Genomic DNA, 18504 nt, shown 5'->3' with positions numbered 1-18504 from the left:
GATGCCCCTTCATCAAACAGGCAGGTGGATGGGCTTACCGTTGACTCTGAGCCAAATGTGTTGAAGTCTTCAATGGTCACAAAGGTGATGAACACACCAATGTAGTTAAGGAACCAGGCGGTGGAGTTGAGATTTGGGTCAGAGGGACTATAACACTTGGGTGCTGCTGAACCTACAAGTCAGAAATCAATAAATATGTGTTTGATGTGAGAAATCATATACGCTGCCGTTGTATGCCGCTTTAATAAAAGGCATACATCCTTGAGGAATATCTGTTATGAAGCAGAATTTATGCATATTCTTTGGTAACAGACCTTATGTTGAAAAATATCCATTCATGCAATGTGTAAAGTGCAATGATAAATATATGTATAATGTAAACTGGAGTAATCAGTAGATAGTACTAAAACACTCACTTCCTGTGTTGAGGTAGGTCTTTATGGTGCTGTACGCATCATCTTGAGTTATGGCTGAGCCATTGAAAGTGAGCTTGGATCCCAGTAGATACACACTGTCAAAACCACAGCAGACAGTCATCAACCTTTTCTTCCTTTTATTCACTTTAAATGATGTAGATATATCTGTGTAATAGCATCAGCAAACGTAAGGTATTTCCAGTGTGGTAGCTTACAGTCTGCTGAAGGGTAAGCAGGAGGCGTTGAGTGTGTCAGAGGACTGGAGCAGGTTTCTGTTGAGGAACTTCAGGTAGTTCCTCAGTCTGTTGTCAAACCAGCGGTCAACCTCAGCCTTGTTATCAGCGGCCAAAGCCAAAGGTCAGATGCAGGGCAGGACTAGACGCTTCACATCATCTGGAAGATTCTCATACAGACAGATAATGATCAAAGTCAAAGGACTGAGAATGCACCATTTAACAGAGTTTTTTCTTTCAGTAAATCCTAAGAAAGGGATACTCAGTGAGTGCTTGAAAATGGTGACCACAATCAGCAGTGTGTGTCCTTATGGTTTCCAGAACTCTGGAGTTATTTTGTTTTTTGTAGTTTCGGAAGATTGTGCAGAGATTAGTCTGCACAATCTTCCTGAGGATGGTGCTGAGCTCTGAGGGATGCATGGTGTTGAGCAGCTGGAAAAACAGATAGCATAGGATACACAGTGACTCGAGGCCAGAACACACTTTCCAAAAGTTGAAGTGCAGCTGAAACAAGTTCAATGTACTGTACCTCAGATTCCCGCTGGAATAAGGGAGAGGAAGTTGGTCAACTTTGGGAATGTAAAGTTGAGGAAGGATTGTCTCAGGAACATGAAGAAGCTGTTGTTCCTATAGCAACGTAGTGGAGTTGATTCTGATAACAATGAGATAAGGTAAATTAATTTGTTCCTTATTTGGTCCAGCATTATGCCCAAAACTGCAGCCCTCAGACCATGGTATATAAAACCCATTATTCTATATTATCATGTATTTAGGGAGAATTATAGAGAGAAGGATCATGAGAAGTAAAGTGAGATACTACTACTGTTACTGGTAACTCGTACTTTGTTGAGGAAAGATCTACTTGCTACGATTGTAATATGTTGTTATATCACCCAGCTGTCTGGAAAGATTCACCCATTTTAAATGTTAGATCATTTTTCTGCATCTCTTGAACTTTGTTTATTAATTCCTGGGGTCATTTCATGTTTCATGTGCATCTGAGCTATTGCCGTTCAAGCAGGCAAGCATACAGCTGGTATGATGAGTTTTGCATGATATGATGACATAAAAAAGTACATAATTGTCCTTAGAAATATAGTGAAGTAAAAGTAAAGTACAGTTACCCCAAAAAACAACTTAAGTAGTACTTTCAAGTATTTTTACTTAGTACTTCACACCACTGGAGATGATGACTAGGTGAATACCTCTGAGAGGGATGATTATTTGATGCTGGCCAACAGCCTGTGTGCCGTTGGACAGTGATGGTAGGATAGAGTTCAGCAATGCCACTCTGTAGATGACAGAAACCAGAAAGAGCACCCATTGATATGCATTGTCAAGCACAACTAAGAGCAGTAATGTACTGTACACGAAGGTCAGTTGTAAACATGCATCACATTATTAGAAATTATTAGTGTTTCTATAATACACTGTGCTGATCTTACGTTTCTTGGCTGGTGTTGCAGTCTCTGTGTCGGACAATGTTGAAGAGGGGGGGCCACATGCTCCTCTGTTAGATTTGGTAAAAGTGGGCGGAGTCTCTGGCCCAACCACACCAGCACCTCAGGGTCTTTGATGGAGGGATCTGATAGGTTGGCATTGTCAAACACCTGCTGGAGCAGCACCTGACGCACATCCACTGGAAGGTGAAGACCCTGAAGGACAGAAACAGCTCTGGATAAGAGCGTCTGCTAAATGACTTAAATGTAAATGGTGATTGTACTAAGCAAAGGTATATAGGAAATAAGGCAGTGGTATAAGAATTGACCATGGACATCAATCATCCATACCTCAACAGCTGGAGAAACTATGTCAAAGAACTCGCCCAGATCTCTGGGAAGCACATGAATCAGTATCATGTGGACATCTCCAAGGTTTCTGAGCTGACCAGGGGTGGAGGCCACCTCCCCCAGCTGCCTGGGGCTCAGCATAGGCAGTACATCCATCTACACAGTGGAATAAGAACATGGATTCAAACGGGTTACAAATGACTATTGGATGAATCCGTAAGCTCAAAAGGTCAAAATCATGAACTAGTACCAACCACTGAGAAGTTTCCATGCAGTCGTTTGAGTTCTTCTAGGGGCGCAAAACCAACAAACAGCCCAAAGTACTTTTTAAGCCAGTCAGCGCTGTTGTTGGAGTGGTTGACACAGTTGGGGTCTGAAATAATACAAAATATTTTCAAAGGTTGGAGAAATATAGCAGTCTTTCTATCCTAACTGATTACAATTCCTTTGTCTTCGACATGCTTAGTAAAATTACATTTTCAGGTATTCTTGATATTACAGAATTATTTAAATGTACCTTCAGTGTCATTGAGCTCAATGAAATCAGTGTAAATCAAAGCTGTCTTTGTCTGTCCATAGCTGAGTTAGCAGGGTTAGGGTTAGCTGGTTGATGACCTAGAGCTTCCACCCTGCGAAGGCAAAGACACCACATTGAAGTACTAGATCAAGTGAGGGCAAATAGTCAACCACATGGAAATAAAATGTATTTTTTCACATACAAAATCTGGTAGGTCCCACAAGTGAAGTTCTTGGTGCTAAGACAGGAACTCTCTGGAGGCTTGCAGGAGGAAGGGTTGGGGATTCATCAGGAACCACTTGCGGGTGTTTTTCCTAGCCACCGTGCTTCTACTCCTGCATTGCTTGCTGTTTTGAAATTTTAGGCTGGGTTTCAGTACAGCACTTTGAGATATCAGCTGATGTAAGAAGGGCTATATAAATAAATGTGATTTTGATTTGAGTAATAACCCATTGAGAGGCCAGCAAAACGTCACTAAAAGTACTAGAGAATACCAAAGGGTGATGATCTTTACTGGAAACTTGGAGCCACCTGAGTTAAAGGTCTTTCTCTAGCCATGTCGATGTCAATAAAAATGACTTATTATTCATAGTCTGGAAACGGAAGTATTATTATAACCACTGTAACCATTGTAATATTATCATTATAACATTTACAATTGTAAGTATGTCAAGTACAATGTTTAAATTGATGGTTCTCTGACAACTCCAAGAGGTGGTTGCAATATGATGTTTTTTTATTGCCAGACAACACTGATGTGCTCTTATAAGCTGGTTGCTTAATTTACATTTAGTTCAGTATCTGCTCAGTTGATGACCTTATTACTGGCAAAGGTATAACCAGTTAATATCACTACAACGTCAGTCCCAAACAACTTATTTCCGTTATTTGCTTTTAAAGTGTCTGTATATTTTTTGCAGATTTGAAAAAAATACATTTTTAGGCTTTGGAAATTTGAATGGACATTGGCAAATGCAAAGCAAACTTGGACTTCATATGCTTTTCAGTGTTTGTATATTTATGAAATACTTTAAATAAAATTATGTATTTGAATGTTGCAGTTACTGGTTCTTATCTGTATATAAATACATTAAGGCCTTTGCATTTCTGAAAAATTATACCCACGGCAGATGATATTGCTATCAACAAGAAATGTAAAAGTGTGACATTGTGGCCCTCTCCTGTAGGAACAGCATAGTGCATCTAAACCAGGGAAGGGCCCTCGGATCAAAAGTATTTATTTTTTAACTCAGTAGGTGTCTCAAGTTGCTGTTGCAAGCTAGAATGGTAGAATACACTTAAGGTGCAATTTCAAAATTTGGTTGAGCATTAGCAGTTTTTCTCTTGCTATGTCAGTCACTGATAGTCCATCACATAGCCCATTTCTAACATTTTTTAAATTGGTAAATTAGTCTAGTGGCCAGCTACATTATCTGAACTTAGTAATCATGGTCGATTTACCGTCCAGGAGGCCCCCATTGATTTTGTTAGTCTCACTCAGTTATAATTTTAAAAACATTTCTCTGTCCACCCTATGGCAAAATGTGTAGAATTACAGGAAATTAGCTGTAAAGCAGCAAGTTTTCCTCTTTGCCCCATTGCAAAATTTGTAGAATTATATTAAAATGTGTTATATAATTGCAAGATCTTGTCTCTGAAATATGACAGAATGTGTAGAATTGCAGCAAACTTGCTTTAAAACAGCAACATTTTCTCTATACCCCATGGCAAAATGTGTAATATCCGCTGTCAAGAGGGAGGCTGCTAATGTGGTGATGGGGGGAGGGGAATCACGAGCAACTGCGGCCCCTCATGATGGGTTCAGATTTTTTGTGGCCCCCATCAGTTGCCCATCCCTGATCTAAACCATGTGATTATACTAATTCCCTTTGCATGTGACAGAGGTCTCATGATAGCATGACACTGGATTGCAGTAATGCTCAATGTCTGGCCTGATGCTGAATAGAAACATATTCTGAATCATCTGAGACTATTCCACACCATACCACAGCACTCTTAAAAAAAAATAATCAACAGAAATCCCCCCTCAACTATAAATGATGATTGTAAATAGCAAAACTTACATGAGTAAGTTTCTTACTACTTTAAGTTATATAGTGATCTACTTCTGCTGATGGAATCTTCTTAAATTCCATTAGATGTTTAAATCATTTCTGTTAACATGAACATTTATCATGACTACAAGTAAACCAATATCTTGAGACCTTTAGAAACTGTATTCAACTTTGGCAAGTTTGCTTGTGTTGATCCATAGAATAAATAAACATAGAATAAATAAACATAGGCTACCACATACTAGTCCAGCTGTTCTCTTTTTTTCCTTAAATACAATTTATTACTTTAAGAATAACTGAAAATGCATCAGCAATCTCTGTACATTTAGTTTTATTGTTTTCCCTTGGGTTTGCTCAATTTCTTATGATGAACTGGGCTGAGGAATATGATGATGCCTCATAGTGCACTTGAAACCCCAAATAATATGATTAGTCCATTGGCATCCTTCAGTTTGCTTCTCTAATATGCTTCAATGTTAAGTTCCTTAGGACTCCTTGTTGTCTCCAGATCCCCATTTTCATATGTTTCTGTTCTAGATCACAGTTTTTCCACTGTCAGTAATAGAGGCACATTAGAAATACTGCCACTTTCCAAGGACTGTGTCTTTGATTGCATCAACAAACTGAATTGGCACCCAGTAGACCCAATACTGAGAGGCTTCTGTTGGACCCAACTGAAACGCCTAGGAAAGTGAATGAGAAAAAATGAATTGCACCATAAATTACAGTAAGATAGCTACTTTTGACAAAATACAAAGTAATGTATGTGTTTATGGAAAAAAACATACATTACATCAACTGTCAATCTGGCTTGTGCAGTTTGTAGTAAGGAAACGTGTTACCATCATGTGATAATCCTCATGGCCTTCAATGGGTTCAGTCACCACATGTTTGATGGAGCCCATTGGGATTTTCTCTGTCCTCTCTGTAGGAGAATTTACACAGATAAGGGTGAGTGCCATAACACTTTTTACTTATACACAATCCACCTAAACCAAGGGGGCATCTCACCCTTAGTTCCAATCCACAGTTGATCTTGTTCCAGTTTGAAGGTGAGACGAACTTTTCCACCAGATTTGTTGTACATTCCGGCTAAAGGCACTGTTGGTAAGCGTTCCTGTGTAACAAATGAGAGATCACTTGCTGGTCATTAGTGGAAGAACAGTGGAAGAACATTCACAACGACCCATCTCCAAGCTCCTGAACGTGATACAGTGTTCCAGTGGAAATGTCTGTGAGAAAAATATATAAACAGGTAAAAAAAAAATGTAAACCTTTATTTAACCAGGCAAGTCAGTTAAGAACACATTCTTATTTTCAATGACGGCCTGGGAACAGTGGGTTAACTGCCTGTTCAGGGGCAGAACGACAGATTTGTACCTTGTCAGCTCGGGGGTTTGAACTCGCAACCTTCCGGTTACTAGTCCAACGCTCTAACCACTAGGCTACGCTGCCGAGTATACAAAACATTAGGAAAACCTGCTTTTTCCATGACACAGACTGACCAGGTGAATCCGTGTGAAAGCTATGATCCCTTAATGATGTCACTTGTTAAATCCACTTCATTCAGTGTAGATGAAAGGGAGGAGACAGGTGAAAGAAGGATTTTTATGCCTTGAGACAATTGAGAAATGGATTGTGTATGTGTGCCATTCAGAGGGTGAATAGGGAAGACAAAATATTTAAGAGCCTTTGAATGGGGTATGGTAGCCAGGCACACCGGTTTGTGTAAAGAACTGCAACGCTGCTGGGTTTTTCACTCGGTTTCCCATGTGTATCAAGAATATTCCACTACCCAAAGGACATCTAGCCAACTTGACACAACTGTGGGAATCATTGAAGTCAACATGGGCCAGACACCTTGTAGAGTCCATGCCCCAAAGAATTGAGGCTGTTCTGGGGGCAAGGGATGGGGGGCTGCAACAATATTAAGAAGGTGTTCCTAATGCTTGGTATACTCAGTGTAAAACAACCATTAAATGCATATTTTCCCACCATCATCCGGGTTTTGTTGAAAATACTCACCTTTGTTCCTTTAACAGATGGCATTATGTCCTCTGGTTTGCCTTTGTCCAACACCTTTCTGTGTTGCTGAAATTCAATACATTATTATAAGTTCACAGTTGAATAAAAAACATCATAACCTGTGACTATACCATGGGCAAAGAAGTTGTTTATTTACAAATATGGAACTCAAAGACGTTGAAAAGTCCTACTTTTTGCCGACACAAAGGTTCCTTTTTGTTTTCTTCAGCTTTAACTTCCTGCTGAATAACCTCTTTTGGAGTATTTACAGCTAGTACATCATTTATTGTAGATCCAACCACCATTATTTTTGCACCATTTGTAACTTTAATTTCACGTAGCGTCTTATCTTCTGGTAGCAGTCCCTTGTACATCACTTTCTGCATAGCAGGTGGAAGACCTATTAACATAGAGGGAGAGAGAAAAATAGAGAGTGGTTGAGAGACATTAATCAACACTGTGACTGTTATACATATCCAAGTAGTTAGTACGCAAGCCTAAACAACTACTTACCAGTGAGTGAATGGATTCGCTCTTTCAGTTTGGCTCCAGTGCCATCTAAAGGAATCTTGAGATCATACTTATTCTTGTTCCAAATAATCTTTAGATCTACCATCTCCTTTCCTTCATCATTGTCATCTCCATTGCTGACAGTGGGGTCCTGAGTTGAAGAGCTTTCCCCGGCATTATCTGTCCGAGACACAGTTTCCGATACTTCAGCATTTCCTTCACCAATATTTTCACACAGTGGTTGTGGCTCTTTCAACGTTGCTTCAGTTTCCATTACGACTTCTTCATTTCCTATGAAACGATTGTGAAAGGCATAGTTTAGCTGAGAATTCTCAACTCCACAAGAATTATCAGTCAGGCACAGCTATGTCAACACTCAATGTTTGGGAATAGTTTGTCACAGGTCTTCTCAGCCAAGTAATAACTAGCAAGTATGGCTTCATGCAGCTCGTTTTTTATGACAAAGCAGCAGCAAGCAACTGGCCGGTTGACCTATTTGGTATTCTGTGGGTCGTTTAGCTACGTTAGCTAAATCTGACATCTCACGTGGCTGTTAGCGAGTTACTGTAGCTTATTTGCAAATAGCGCTAACTACCTAGTCATGCTAGCTAAGTTAGCTGACACATCCAAGCTACATTTGCAGTCAGATAAGAGTTGGCTAGCTAGTTAACATAACTTGATAGCTTATAAATGCCTAATATAGCTAAGGCTGATAGCTACAAAATAACATAGCGATAGCTACAACTATTACACTTATCCTAGGTTTCTAGAATCAAATTACAACTTATGTAACAGTAGCTCTAGTTATTTTGGCTATGTAACAAAATCGAAAGAGCTAACGTTATCTAGCTAAATATGGTTGGCTAGCAGCTAGCCAGTGACCAGGATAACCGGGCGAACCTTGGATTATGAAGAAAATAGGATTTCAAATCCAATTGACATGTTCAATTTGCACCAACACCATAAATACGATTAAATTCCTAAATTAATTATTTGAAAATTGATAAATTGCGCCGCATAGATTTGTGGCAAGCATAGAATTATATTTTTTTCAATACCTACCATCCTGGGTCGCCATGATGATTGTGTACAATATGAAGTGAGACTGCTGGGAAACGGACGCGCTGACGTGTATTGGTCCTACGGGCTTCCATTGCCTGTAAAGCGTTTGATAAATCTCAACTGTTTGCTTGGTTTCTAATGAAAGTCATTTGGCAGTTGTCCCCCCCACAACAACGACATAAAGCTTGGTCGTATTATATGCGATCACGAGAAACTTCGCCAGCTAGCTATTAGATACATAGCCTACTAACTACAACAATCTACCAAATATGCTAATGGTAGGGTTATGCTGAATTGGCTCGTGCTGATAACTTATTGACAGAGAGAGCGCGAAGAAGAAAAGTTACCATATGGATTTTTGAAGAAGAGTAGCCGAAAAGTGCTTGTCCAACAACGGCGTGGGTGTCTAGTTAGATTCTATGCTTTTTGTATTTGCTTAGCCATCTCAGAAATGTCTGGTCGACGCAAGAAGTGTAACTATTGGAATAATCTTACCTCATTGCATTGAGTGCTGTGTAGCGATCTGGGACATCTACCAAGAGGTGGTGCAAGAATAATATAATCATGGCAGACCTCAGGATTTACAACGTTGTCATTCTGGGACTAGGATTTCTGTTCATTTTCACTGCTTTCACCACCTGTGGAAACATTGAAGTAAGTCAAAGAACACACTTGCACTTGTGTGACCTAAACCGAAGTCGTTGCCTAGGCAAACTATATTGACTGGTCATTTGTTTTGTTTGCTAGAGTCAATATCACTGGAGAAAATTCACACCTACTCAATGATATTTCAGATACCAGCAACTTCCTAACTAGCTAATTTATCTGAAATTGACAGCTGTTTGACCTCTCCCCTTCAAATGACCTGTCATGTAGGCTACATACTCGAATTAATCAGAAATATAATACATGTTGTCATTTGACATGTTTGTAATATATTGACCGATCAGTTGTTTTGTTTGCTAAATAGTCAATTTCACTTGAGACAATGGACAGTTACCCATTGATAACTGCTATCTAAATTTGGTAGCTGTTTGATATCTTAAAAGTGGTTACATTAGACACGTTATAATTGTTTATCATTCATGGTACATCAATATTTATATATTTCTTAATTCCATTCTGTTACTTTTAGATCTGTGTGAAATGTTAGGTATCACTGCACTGCTGGAGTTAACGCAAGCATTTCGCAACACCCGCAATAACGTCTGCTAAATATGTGAATGCGACCAATAAAAATGGATTTGAATTGTTGTCATTTTGCAGTCATGCTTTGCTTTTTTTCAAGTCCATTGACTTTGACTCTCAAGTTTAAGAACTTTTACCCCATAATAAATTGCATCAGTTTATTTTCTTGTGCATCTTCCAGCTCACATGATGTCCTCAGCAGTCTTGTCAGTGGTGCATTGTTGGAGGAGTCCTGGGTCAGGCGCATCTTGTGTTTCCAATTTCTTCATTAGTCAATAGATTGTCATGCCAAAGGAATTACTCAAATTAATACATGTAAACGTCAATCTCCACAGGGCACGTAGGTAGTGGTGGCAGCAATATTTGAGAACATATTTTCTATGTTCATATGATTCACATTAATATCCTATTTCTTCTCTATTTTAAAGCAAACCATAGTTAAAAGCCTGGACAATGATACCTTCACTGGAAGTGGTTATCACAGGTGAGTTGGATGGTGTTTACCATAGGCAACATATTGGAAAACCACATTATCTCAGCAAAATGAGTGGGGGAGATAATGTGCATCTTTCAGAATCATTGACCCTTATACCAGACACTAAATTGTACTGTTTTCTTTCTGTCCTTGTACAACAGCCTTGGAATCATCTATGGAATTTTTTCATTTTCAAATTTGTTAGCTCCAACTGTTGTTGCTATAATTGGACCACAGTTTACAATGTTTTTCAGTGGAATTCTTTACAGGTGAGTATCATGAATTCTAAAGGAATTACCCCCCCCCCCCCATTCATTTTCTATTTGCAGGTCAGTAGTTGGTTGATATTACTGTCTGAAGTAGTTGTCTAGTTATAACAAGGTCACATGCTGTTGTTTGTTATGGTTCCATTCTTTTCCATAGTGGTTACGTAGCTGTATTCATCACCCCATCAACATGGTCCTTTTACTTCACCTCAGTACTAATCGGCATAGGAGCAGCCAGTAAGTCCGGTTTCATGGGATCTCTCCTTTGTTCCCTCTGCTATCTGGTTAACATTACTACAGAATCTACAGAATCCTTCACATCATTTCATATTGGCACAAATTACATTGAACTGTCACGATTTACATGACAGTTTGGTATAAAGTCATATACACTATATTACAAAGGACTGTATGTGGACACCCCTTCAAATTAGTAGATCTGTCTATTACAGCCACACCAGTTGCTGACAGGTGTATACAATCGAGCACACAGCCATGCAGTCTCCATAGCGAAACATTGGCAATAGAATCATCTTACTGAAGAGCTCAGTGACTTTCAACGTGGCACCGTCATAGGATTCCACTTAGTTTGTCAAATGTCTGCCCTGCTAAAGCTGCCCCGGTCAACTGTAAGTGCTGTTATTGTGAAGTGGAAATGTCTAGGAGAAACAACTGCTGAGCCGTGAAGTGGTAGGACACACAAGCTCACAGAACGTGGCTGCCAAGTGCTGGAGCACGTAGTGCATAAAAATCATCTGTCCCTGCTTGCAACACTCACTACCTGGTAGCAACATCAGCACAATAACTGTTCGTCGGGAGCTTCATGAAATGGGTTTCCATGGCCGAGCAGCTGCACACAAGCCTAAGATCACCATGTGCAATGCCAAGTGTCGGCTGGAGTGGTGTAAAGCTCGCTGCCATTGGACTCTGGAGCAGTGGAAACGAGTTCTCTGGAGTGATTAATCACACGTCACCATATGACAATCTGACGGACGAATCTGGGTTTGGCGGATACCGGGAGAACACTACCTGCCCGAATGCATAGTGTAAAGTTTGGTGGAGGAGGAATAATGGTCTGGGGCTGTTTTTCAGGTTTCTGACTATAGACCCTTGAAGAGAAATCTTAACACTACATCATACAATGACATTTATGTGCCTCCAACATGGTGGCAACAGTTTGGGGAAGGCACTTTCCTATTTCAGCATGACAATTCCCCAGTGCATAAAGCGAGGTCCATACAAAAATGGTTTGTTGAGATCGGTGTGGAAGAACTTGACTGGCCTGCACAGAGCCCTGACCTCAACCGCAATGAACACCTTTGGGATGAATTGGAATGCTGACTGTGAGCCAGGCCTAATTGCGCCAAACCTCACTCTTGTGGCTGAATGGAAGCAAGTCCCCGCAGCAAACCTCACTCTTGTGGCTGAATGGAAGCAAGTCCCCGCAGCAATGTCCCAACATCTAGTGGAAAGCCTTCCCAGAAGAGTGAAGGCTGTTATAGCAGCAAAGGAAGGACCAACTCCATATTAATGCCCATGATTTTAGAATGAAATGTTCGACGAGTAGGTGTCCACATACTTCTGGTCACGTAGTGTATATTTCATCTCTGTGCATATGCCTAATCCAATCCAAAATTCTCTACATGCCTCTGGAGTCTGCTATTCTCTTATGCATGCCATTCATTCCTAACACATTTGTAAACTGAGTTGGACCCATTTTTCTGCTGTCGGAATAATGATTTGTAAGTTGTAAGTAGATCAAATGCCATAGTAATTACACAGTATTATAAACTGTTATCAATATGGGTATGGCAGATCAAATCAAGAAGGAGCACATGACCTGCATGCATGGTAAAGAGTATTGAGTATGTCTTGTCAGTTGCTGAGCTTTGGACAAAGGTTACCATGGTTATGATGTCTGAAATGGCGCTTGTTAATGATTTACATAAAAGGGAAATGCTGGGGTTATGTTCATTATCTCTGATCGCAAGCAAAGCAAACATTTTACAAATGGGAGAGCTAAATGAGAATTCTTAGAGCAGATGATCCAGATTGTTTGATAATGTTAGTTTGTGCCAAATAAAATAGACACATTTTCCCTGAATAGTTCCCCGATAATGCATTTTGATCAATTCAAATGTCATCAAATAGCAACCATCTCTATTCATTACATCTGCAGTTCCTCATCAGCCTCTCTCACTCTTTGTTTGTATCCCTTTCATCAGTGCTTTGGACAGCTCAAGGACACTTCCTTGTGGAGAACTCCGATGCTTCCACCATCAATAGGAACACAGGGATGTTTTGGGCCCTTTTACAGTGCAGGTATATTAATAGTATATATTAATGGTAGGCTACGTAATAATGGTAGTAATTTCCCTTATTTGGTGACCTAGAGCAGAAGGTGTAATTGTAACCATTTTTTTCTTTTTCAGCATGTTATTTGGCAATCTGTACATTTATTTTGATTGGAATGGAAAGATGGAAATATCAGGTATGTGCATGTGAAGACCATCCAATGGATAAATATGGAGAAAAGAGAGCTAACATTAATGAAAACTTGCAATTGCATCTTTGTTTTCATTAAGGATATGACTCATACGTCCTTCCAATGTTGTTGCCCTACTTAGTAATGGTGTGTGTTCTCTGTTTGACACTGTTTCCTTTGTTCTTGATGTCCCTCTCAGATAGGAGCAGAAAGACTATCTTTATTGGTCTGCTGGTTACCTCAGTGCTGGGAACACTCAGCTTCCTGGCTCTGAGAAAGACTCTTCCACCAGAGGAGGAGATGCTCAATGAGGAGGAAGGCCAGCCTTTGCTCTCATCTCGCATGATGTTAGTTTCCTAATTAACTGACAGTACTCTCTCACTGTACCCTTATTTCAATGGGAATCTATGGCACTGCGCTTGGTGTCTCTGTTTTAAATGATGGTTATTCATTCTGCTATGAATTTGAATATCACAGTATTGAAAATAAATAATGTATTTGTCTTGCTAATTTGACCATTTTCCATCTTAATGTTTGGCAGGTATAAGCAAAGAGCCAACTCTGCAGTACAAGATGCAAAGTCAGAATTCAGTAAGTCAATGTAGCTTCACAGGCACATTTGTTATTATACAATCAATCATTGATCTATTCCTTTGGGTTAAAGGGCACCTCCGTTACCTTGCTTATGTTGTTTCACTGTTTTACTATCCTGTTAGTCATTTTTAAGCAATTCCTTCTCTTCAGAGACAATTCTGCAACTGCTCAAAACCAAAACCATATTGCTTCTGAGCTGTTGCATGGCATACAGTGGTAAGTAGATTGTACTGCACAACCAAAAGTCCAGACATTTCCCTCAGAGGAAGAGTGTTTTTACCGGTGTGTTGTCATTGTAGGTCTGGAGCTATCTTTCTACAGTGGTGTGTATGGGACATGTATCGGGGCAACAACAGAGTTTGGAGCGGCAGCTAAAGGCTTGATTGGGATCTCCGGAATCGTGTTGGGGATTGGAGAGATAGTTGGTAGGTTTGTGTTGCCCAGTGTAACGTTTACCCATCACTCTTATGTTGCTGTTAGAATCTAACAAGGAACTAGTTTGACAATAATCTGCTGTGATTTGTCAGGTGGAGGCGTCTTTGGACTACTATGTAAGAATAACCGCTTCAGAAGGACATCTGTGGTCTTCCTGGGGATGGTCGTCCATTTTGTCGCCTTCTACTTGATCTACCTCAACATCCCAGATGATGCCCCTGTGGTTTTAAAAACTAGCACACTGAACAAGCCATATCTGACACCAAGGTATTGCTTTAATATAAACAAAACAATAAAAGCAGGGCTGTATATTGTTTTTATATTAATCAGAAATCATGTCAGTTGAAAATGACCTGTAGTAACCCCCTCACAGTTGAGTGTCTCCTATCTGTTTCCTAGTATCTCTATCGCATTGCTCTCTAGTTTCCTGCTTGGACTCGGTGACAGCTGTTTCAACACTCAACTGTACAGCATCTTGGGGCATGTTTATGCTGAGCAAAGCGCGCCTGCTTTTGCCATCTTCAAATTCATCCAGGTAACCCCCGAGAGAGCATGATACAGCTGATTGTTTCCTAAAACATATGTGTACCAGCAACTGATACTGTGGTGCGCTGGGTGTAGTTCATTGCTGTATAGTTGATTAATAACATATGTCTGTTTATGTATGCGTAGGGCGATGTACACTACCGGTCAAAAGTTTTAGAACACCTACTCATTCAAGGTTTTTTTTTGTGTGACTATTTTCTACATTAGAATAATAGAGAATATGTTCTATTAGTAGAATAATAGAGAAGGAATCTCAACTATGAAATAATACATATGGAATCATGTAAACTCAGTGAAAAAGGGCGTCATGGTCTGAGACCGTGTGTCACAGCATCATCGGACTGAGCCTGTTGTCATTGCAGGCAATCTCAACTCTGTGTGTTACAGGGAAGACATCCTCCTCCCTCATGTAGTATCTTTCCTGCAGGCTCCTCCTGACATGACCCTCCAGCATGACAATGCCACCAACCATACTGCTCATTTTATGCGTGATGTCCTGTAAGACAGGAATGTCAGTTTCTGCCATGGCCAGTGAAGAGCCCGGATCTCAATCCTATTGAGCATGTCTGGGACCTGTTAGATCGGAGGTTGAAGGCTAGGGCCATTCCCCCTAGAAATGTCCAGGAACTTACAGGTGCCTTGGTGGAAGAGTGGGGTAACATCTCACAGCAAGAACTGGCAAATATGGTGCAGTGCATGAGGATGAGATGCATTGCAGTGCCTAATGCAACTGGTTGCCACACCAGATACTGACTGTTACTTTTGATTTTGACCCCACCTTTGTTCAGGGACACATTATTCCATTTCTGTTAGTCATATGTCTGTGGAACTTGTTAAGTTTATGTCTCAGTTGTTGAATTTTGTTATGTTCTTACACATGTTAAGTTTGCTGAAAATTAACACAGTTGACAGTGAGGACGTTTCTTTTTTGCTGAGTTTAGTAACCAAAAAAAGTGTTAAACAAATCAACATATATATTCAAATAGCCACCCTTTGCATTGATGACAGCTTTGCACACACTTGGCATTCTCTCAACTAGCTTCATGAGGTAGTCACCTGGAATGCATTTCAAATAACAGGTTTGCCTTCTTAAATGTTAATTTGTGGAATTTCTTTCCTTCTTAATGTGTTTGAGCCAATCAGTTGTGTTGTGACAAGGTAGGGGGGTATACAGAAGATAGCTCTATTAGGTAAAAGACCATGTCCATATTATGGAAAGAACAGCTCAAAAGAGAAACTACTGTCCATCATTACTTTAAGACATGAAGGTCAGTCAATACGGAACATTTCAAGAACTTTGAAAGTTGCTTCAACTGCAGTCGCAACAACCATAAAGCACTATGATGAAACTGGCTCTCATGAGGACTGCCACAGGAACTTAAGAGCCAGAGTTACCTCTGCTGCAGAGGATACGTTCATTAGAGTTACCAGCCTCAGAAATTGCAGCCCAAATAAATGCTTCAGAGTTCAAGTAACAGACACCTCAACATCAACAGTTCGGAGGAGACTGTGAATCAGGCCTTCATGGTCGAATTGCTGCGAAGAAAGGACACTAAAGGACACCAAGAATAAGAAGAGACTTGCTTGGGCCAAGAAACATGAGCAATGGACATTAGACCCGTGAGAATTTGTCCTTTGGTCTGGTCCAAATTGGAGATTGTTAGTTCCAACAGCCGTGTCTTTGTGAGACGCAGGTGGGTGAACAGATGATCTCCGCATGAGTGTTTCCCATCGTAAAGCGTGGAGGTGTTATGGTGTGGGTGAACAGATGATCTCTGCATGAGTGTTTCCTATCGTAAAGCATGGAGGTGGAGGTGTTATGGTGTGGGTGAACAGACGATCTCCGCATGAGTGTTTCCCATCATAAAGAATGGAGGTGGAGGTGTTATGGTGTGGGGGTGCTTTGCTGGTTACACTGTCTGTGATTTATTATTTAACCAGCATGGCTACCACAGCATTCTGCAGCGGTACACCATTCCATCTGGTTTGCGCTTAGTCCAACTATCATTGGTTTTTCAACAGGACAATGACCCAACACACCTCCAGGCTGTGTAAGTGCTCTTCTACCAAGAAGGAGATTGATAAAGTGCTACATCAGATGACCTGGCCTGCACAATCCCCCGACCTCAAACCAATTGAGATGGTTTGGGATGAGTCAACCCGCAGAGTGAAGGAAAAGCAGCCAACAAGTGCTCAGCATATGTGAGAACTCCTTCAAGACTGTTGGAAAAGCATTCAAGCTGGTTGAGAGAATGCCAAGAGTGTGCCAAGCTGTCACCAGGGAAAGGGTGGCTATTTGAAGAATGAATAATGTCAAATATAAAATGTATTTAGATTAGTTTAACACTCTTTTGGTTACACACATTCCATATGTGTTATTTCATAGTTTTGATGTCTTCACTATTATTCTACAATGTAGAAAATAGTAAAAATAAAGAAAACCCCTTTTGAATGAGTAGGTGTTCTAAAACTTTTGACCGGTAGTGTAACCCTTGTGTGGTTATACTGCAAGAATAACTAGAGTGAAGGACGATTGAAGGCCTTCTTGTGTCGGTCTATTTAGCCACTCAAACATGCATTATTGTTATTTTATAGCTGTAGGTACCAATTAGTTTATTACATTAGTGTTCTGTAAGAACTCACAATCTAAGACACAATTCATACATTACTGTGACAGAGTAGTAACACAAAGTCAACTCTTTGTATGCCTTTCAACAAGTTTTTGTTTTCTTTCCTTTGCCAGTCCATTTTTGCAGCAGTTGCCTTCTTCTACAGTGGCTACTTGCTGTTGACATGGCAACTGCTCATTATGGTCATCCTGGGCTTCACTGGAACACTCTGCTTCTTCATGGTGGAAAGAATACAGAACTTCTCTGTAGACCTACAACAAGAGCATTAGGACCCATCATTTCAACACGGGCACAGTCAAATGACTTACATTTCTTGTTTTTTTTTTACAGGAAAGATACTTTGCACCTTCAATATCTTAGCTTTAACTTATCTTGCACAATACACTAATTATAACATGAGTAAATGTAATTTTTGTAAAAACTTTTCCAATAGGATTGTGTATGTATAATATAAGACGTAACCACTCACCTGATGTATTGGCTGTCTTTATGCATTGCTCTCAGGGTTGTTATTTAAGATAGTCTCATTGTTGCAAATTCTATGGTAGTGTTATAATACATCATACATTTCATAACGTGATGGAATTGTTTTTAGATGTTTGTTAGAATTTAAGATGCATACTAAACAGAAGAAATGTTCATATTGAGGCTTATATAATGATCTTACTGTTTCAGAAAATATGTTATTAGTGACAAACACACTAGCTATAGTATGTATGGGAAACGATATTGATGTATACCTCTAAATTTAATGATGTGTTGAAATGTGTGTAGATAGACAAAATTGTTCAAATTTAGTCAATGACAATTCTCAACATTCACCATGCCAAAGCTTACAGGAGCTTAACCTGTGATTTAAAAAAAACAATATTGCCTTTTAATAATACAATTACTGTACAACTTATTTTCAGTGCCCATAGCATGTAGTAGAGTAGTTTAAAAATACATCTATATGCATTAACATTTATGGTATCCTTTTACTTCCATTTCATTATATTTTACATTTTATACTTCAAAATGTTGTCAGTCATGCATACTAAGTGCCTGTTAATGTTTTGGTTGCTTGTATATGTTTATAAAGACTTTGAAAAAACAAAATTGGTTAAAGTAACCTATTTGCCATATGAGTCCTCTGTGGCAACGAGAAGGTACAAACACAATCTGATTTTTAAACATTTAAACCAAAAGGTGAGCTAACTTGTGCTTCTTCGGTTAGTGTCTACCAAAGTGTTGGTAGAAGTCACTGGGCAAGTGCAA

At 39.8% G+C, this 18504-nt stretch overlaps 2 protein-coding genes and 1 long non-coding RNA gene across 7 annotated transcripts; 1 reads left to right on the top strand and 2 right to left on the bottom strand.

Annotated features, from left to right (window-relative positions):
• Positions 1-39: 39 nt before the first annotated feature.
• LOC123999318 lies at positions 40-1031 on the bottom strand. The gene is made up of 3 exons (XR_006832427.1): positions 632-1031; positions 417-511; positions 40-172 (listed from the first exon to the last, which is right to left on the bottom strand). It is a non-coding gene; the product is annotated as an uncharacterized LOC123999318 (long non-coding RNA).
• Positions 1032-5345: 4314 nt separating this feature from the next.
• On the bottom strand, positions 5346-9272 carry LOC123999606 (ubiquitin domain-containing protein UBFD1-like). Of its 3 annotated transcripts, none has more exons than XM_046305531.1 (7): positions 9124-9272; positions 7570-7857; positions 7248-7456; positions 7057-7122; positions 6043-6148; positions 5874-5956; positions 5346-5714 (listed from the first exon to the last, which is right to left on the bottom strand). In XM_046305531.1, the coding sequence occupies exons 2-7, from the start codon at positions 7838-7840 to the stop codon at positions 5604-5606; spliced, it is 846 nt and encodes a 281-aa protein (XP_046161487.1). In that variant the 5' UTR covers positions 7841-7857; positions 9124-9272; the 3' UTR covers positions 5346-5603. The 3 variants fall into 3 exon arrangements, with proteins under 3 accessions (XP_046161487.1, XP_046161485.1, XP_046161486.1); XM_046305529.1 differs by lacking the exon at positions 9124-9272 and adding an exon at positions 8629-8783; XM_046305530.1 differs by lacking the exon at positions 9124-9272 and adding an exon at positions 8625-8646.
• On the top strand, positions 8741-17715 carry LOC123999605 (UNC93-like protein MFSD11). 3 transcript variants are annotated; one of them, XM_046305527.1, is made up of 13 exons: positions 8741-9282; positions 10245-10300; positions 10453-10560; positions 10715-10794; positions 12783-12879; positions 12990-13048; positions 13242-13389; positions 13584-13633; positions 13787-13852; positions 13936-14061; positions 14164-14338; positions 14495-14606; positions 17361-17715. In XM_046305527.1, exons 1-13 carry the CDS (start codon positions 9193-9195, stop codon positions 17514-17516), a joined length of 1323 nt encoding a protein of 440 aa, XP_046161483.1. In that variant the 5' UTR covers positions 8741-9192; the 3' UTR covers positions 17517-17715. The 3 variants fall into 3 exon arrangements, with proteins under 3 accessions (XP_046161483.1, XP_046161484.1, XP_046161482.1); XM_046305526.1 differs by having other exon boundaries at positions 8744-9282; positions 14471-14606; XM_046305528.1 differs by lacking the exon at positions 13787-13852 and having other exon boundaries at positions 8743-9282; positions 14471-14606.
• The last annotated feature ends 789 nt before the right edge of the window (positions 17716-18504 follow it).

Source organism: Oncorhynchus gorbuscha, linkage group LG16 (genome assembly GCF_021184085.1).
Source record: "Oncorhynchus gorbuscha isolate QuinsamMale2020 ecotype Even-year linkage group LG16, OgorEven_v1.0, whole genome shotgun sequence".
NCBI classification, from domain to species: Eukaryota; Metazoa; Chordata; class Actinopteri; order Salmoniformes; family Salmonidae; genus Oncorhynchus; species Oncorhynchus gorbuscha.
This window is presented reverse-complemented; position numbering and strand designations above follow the sequence as displayed.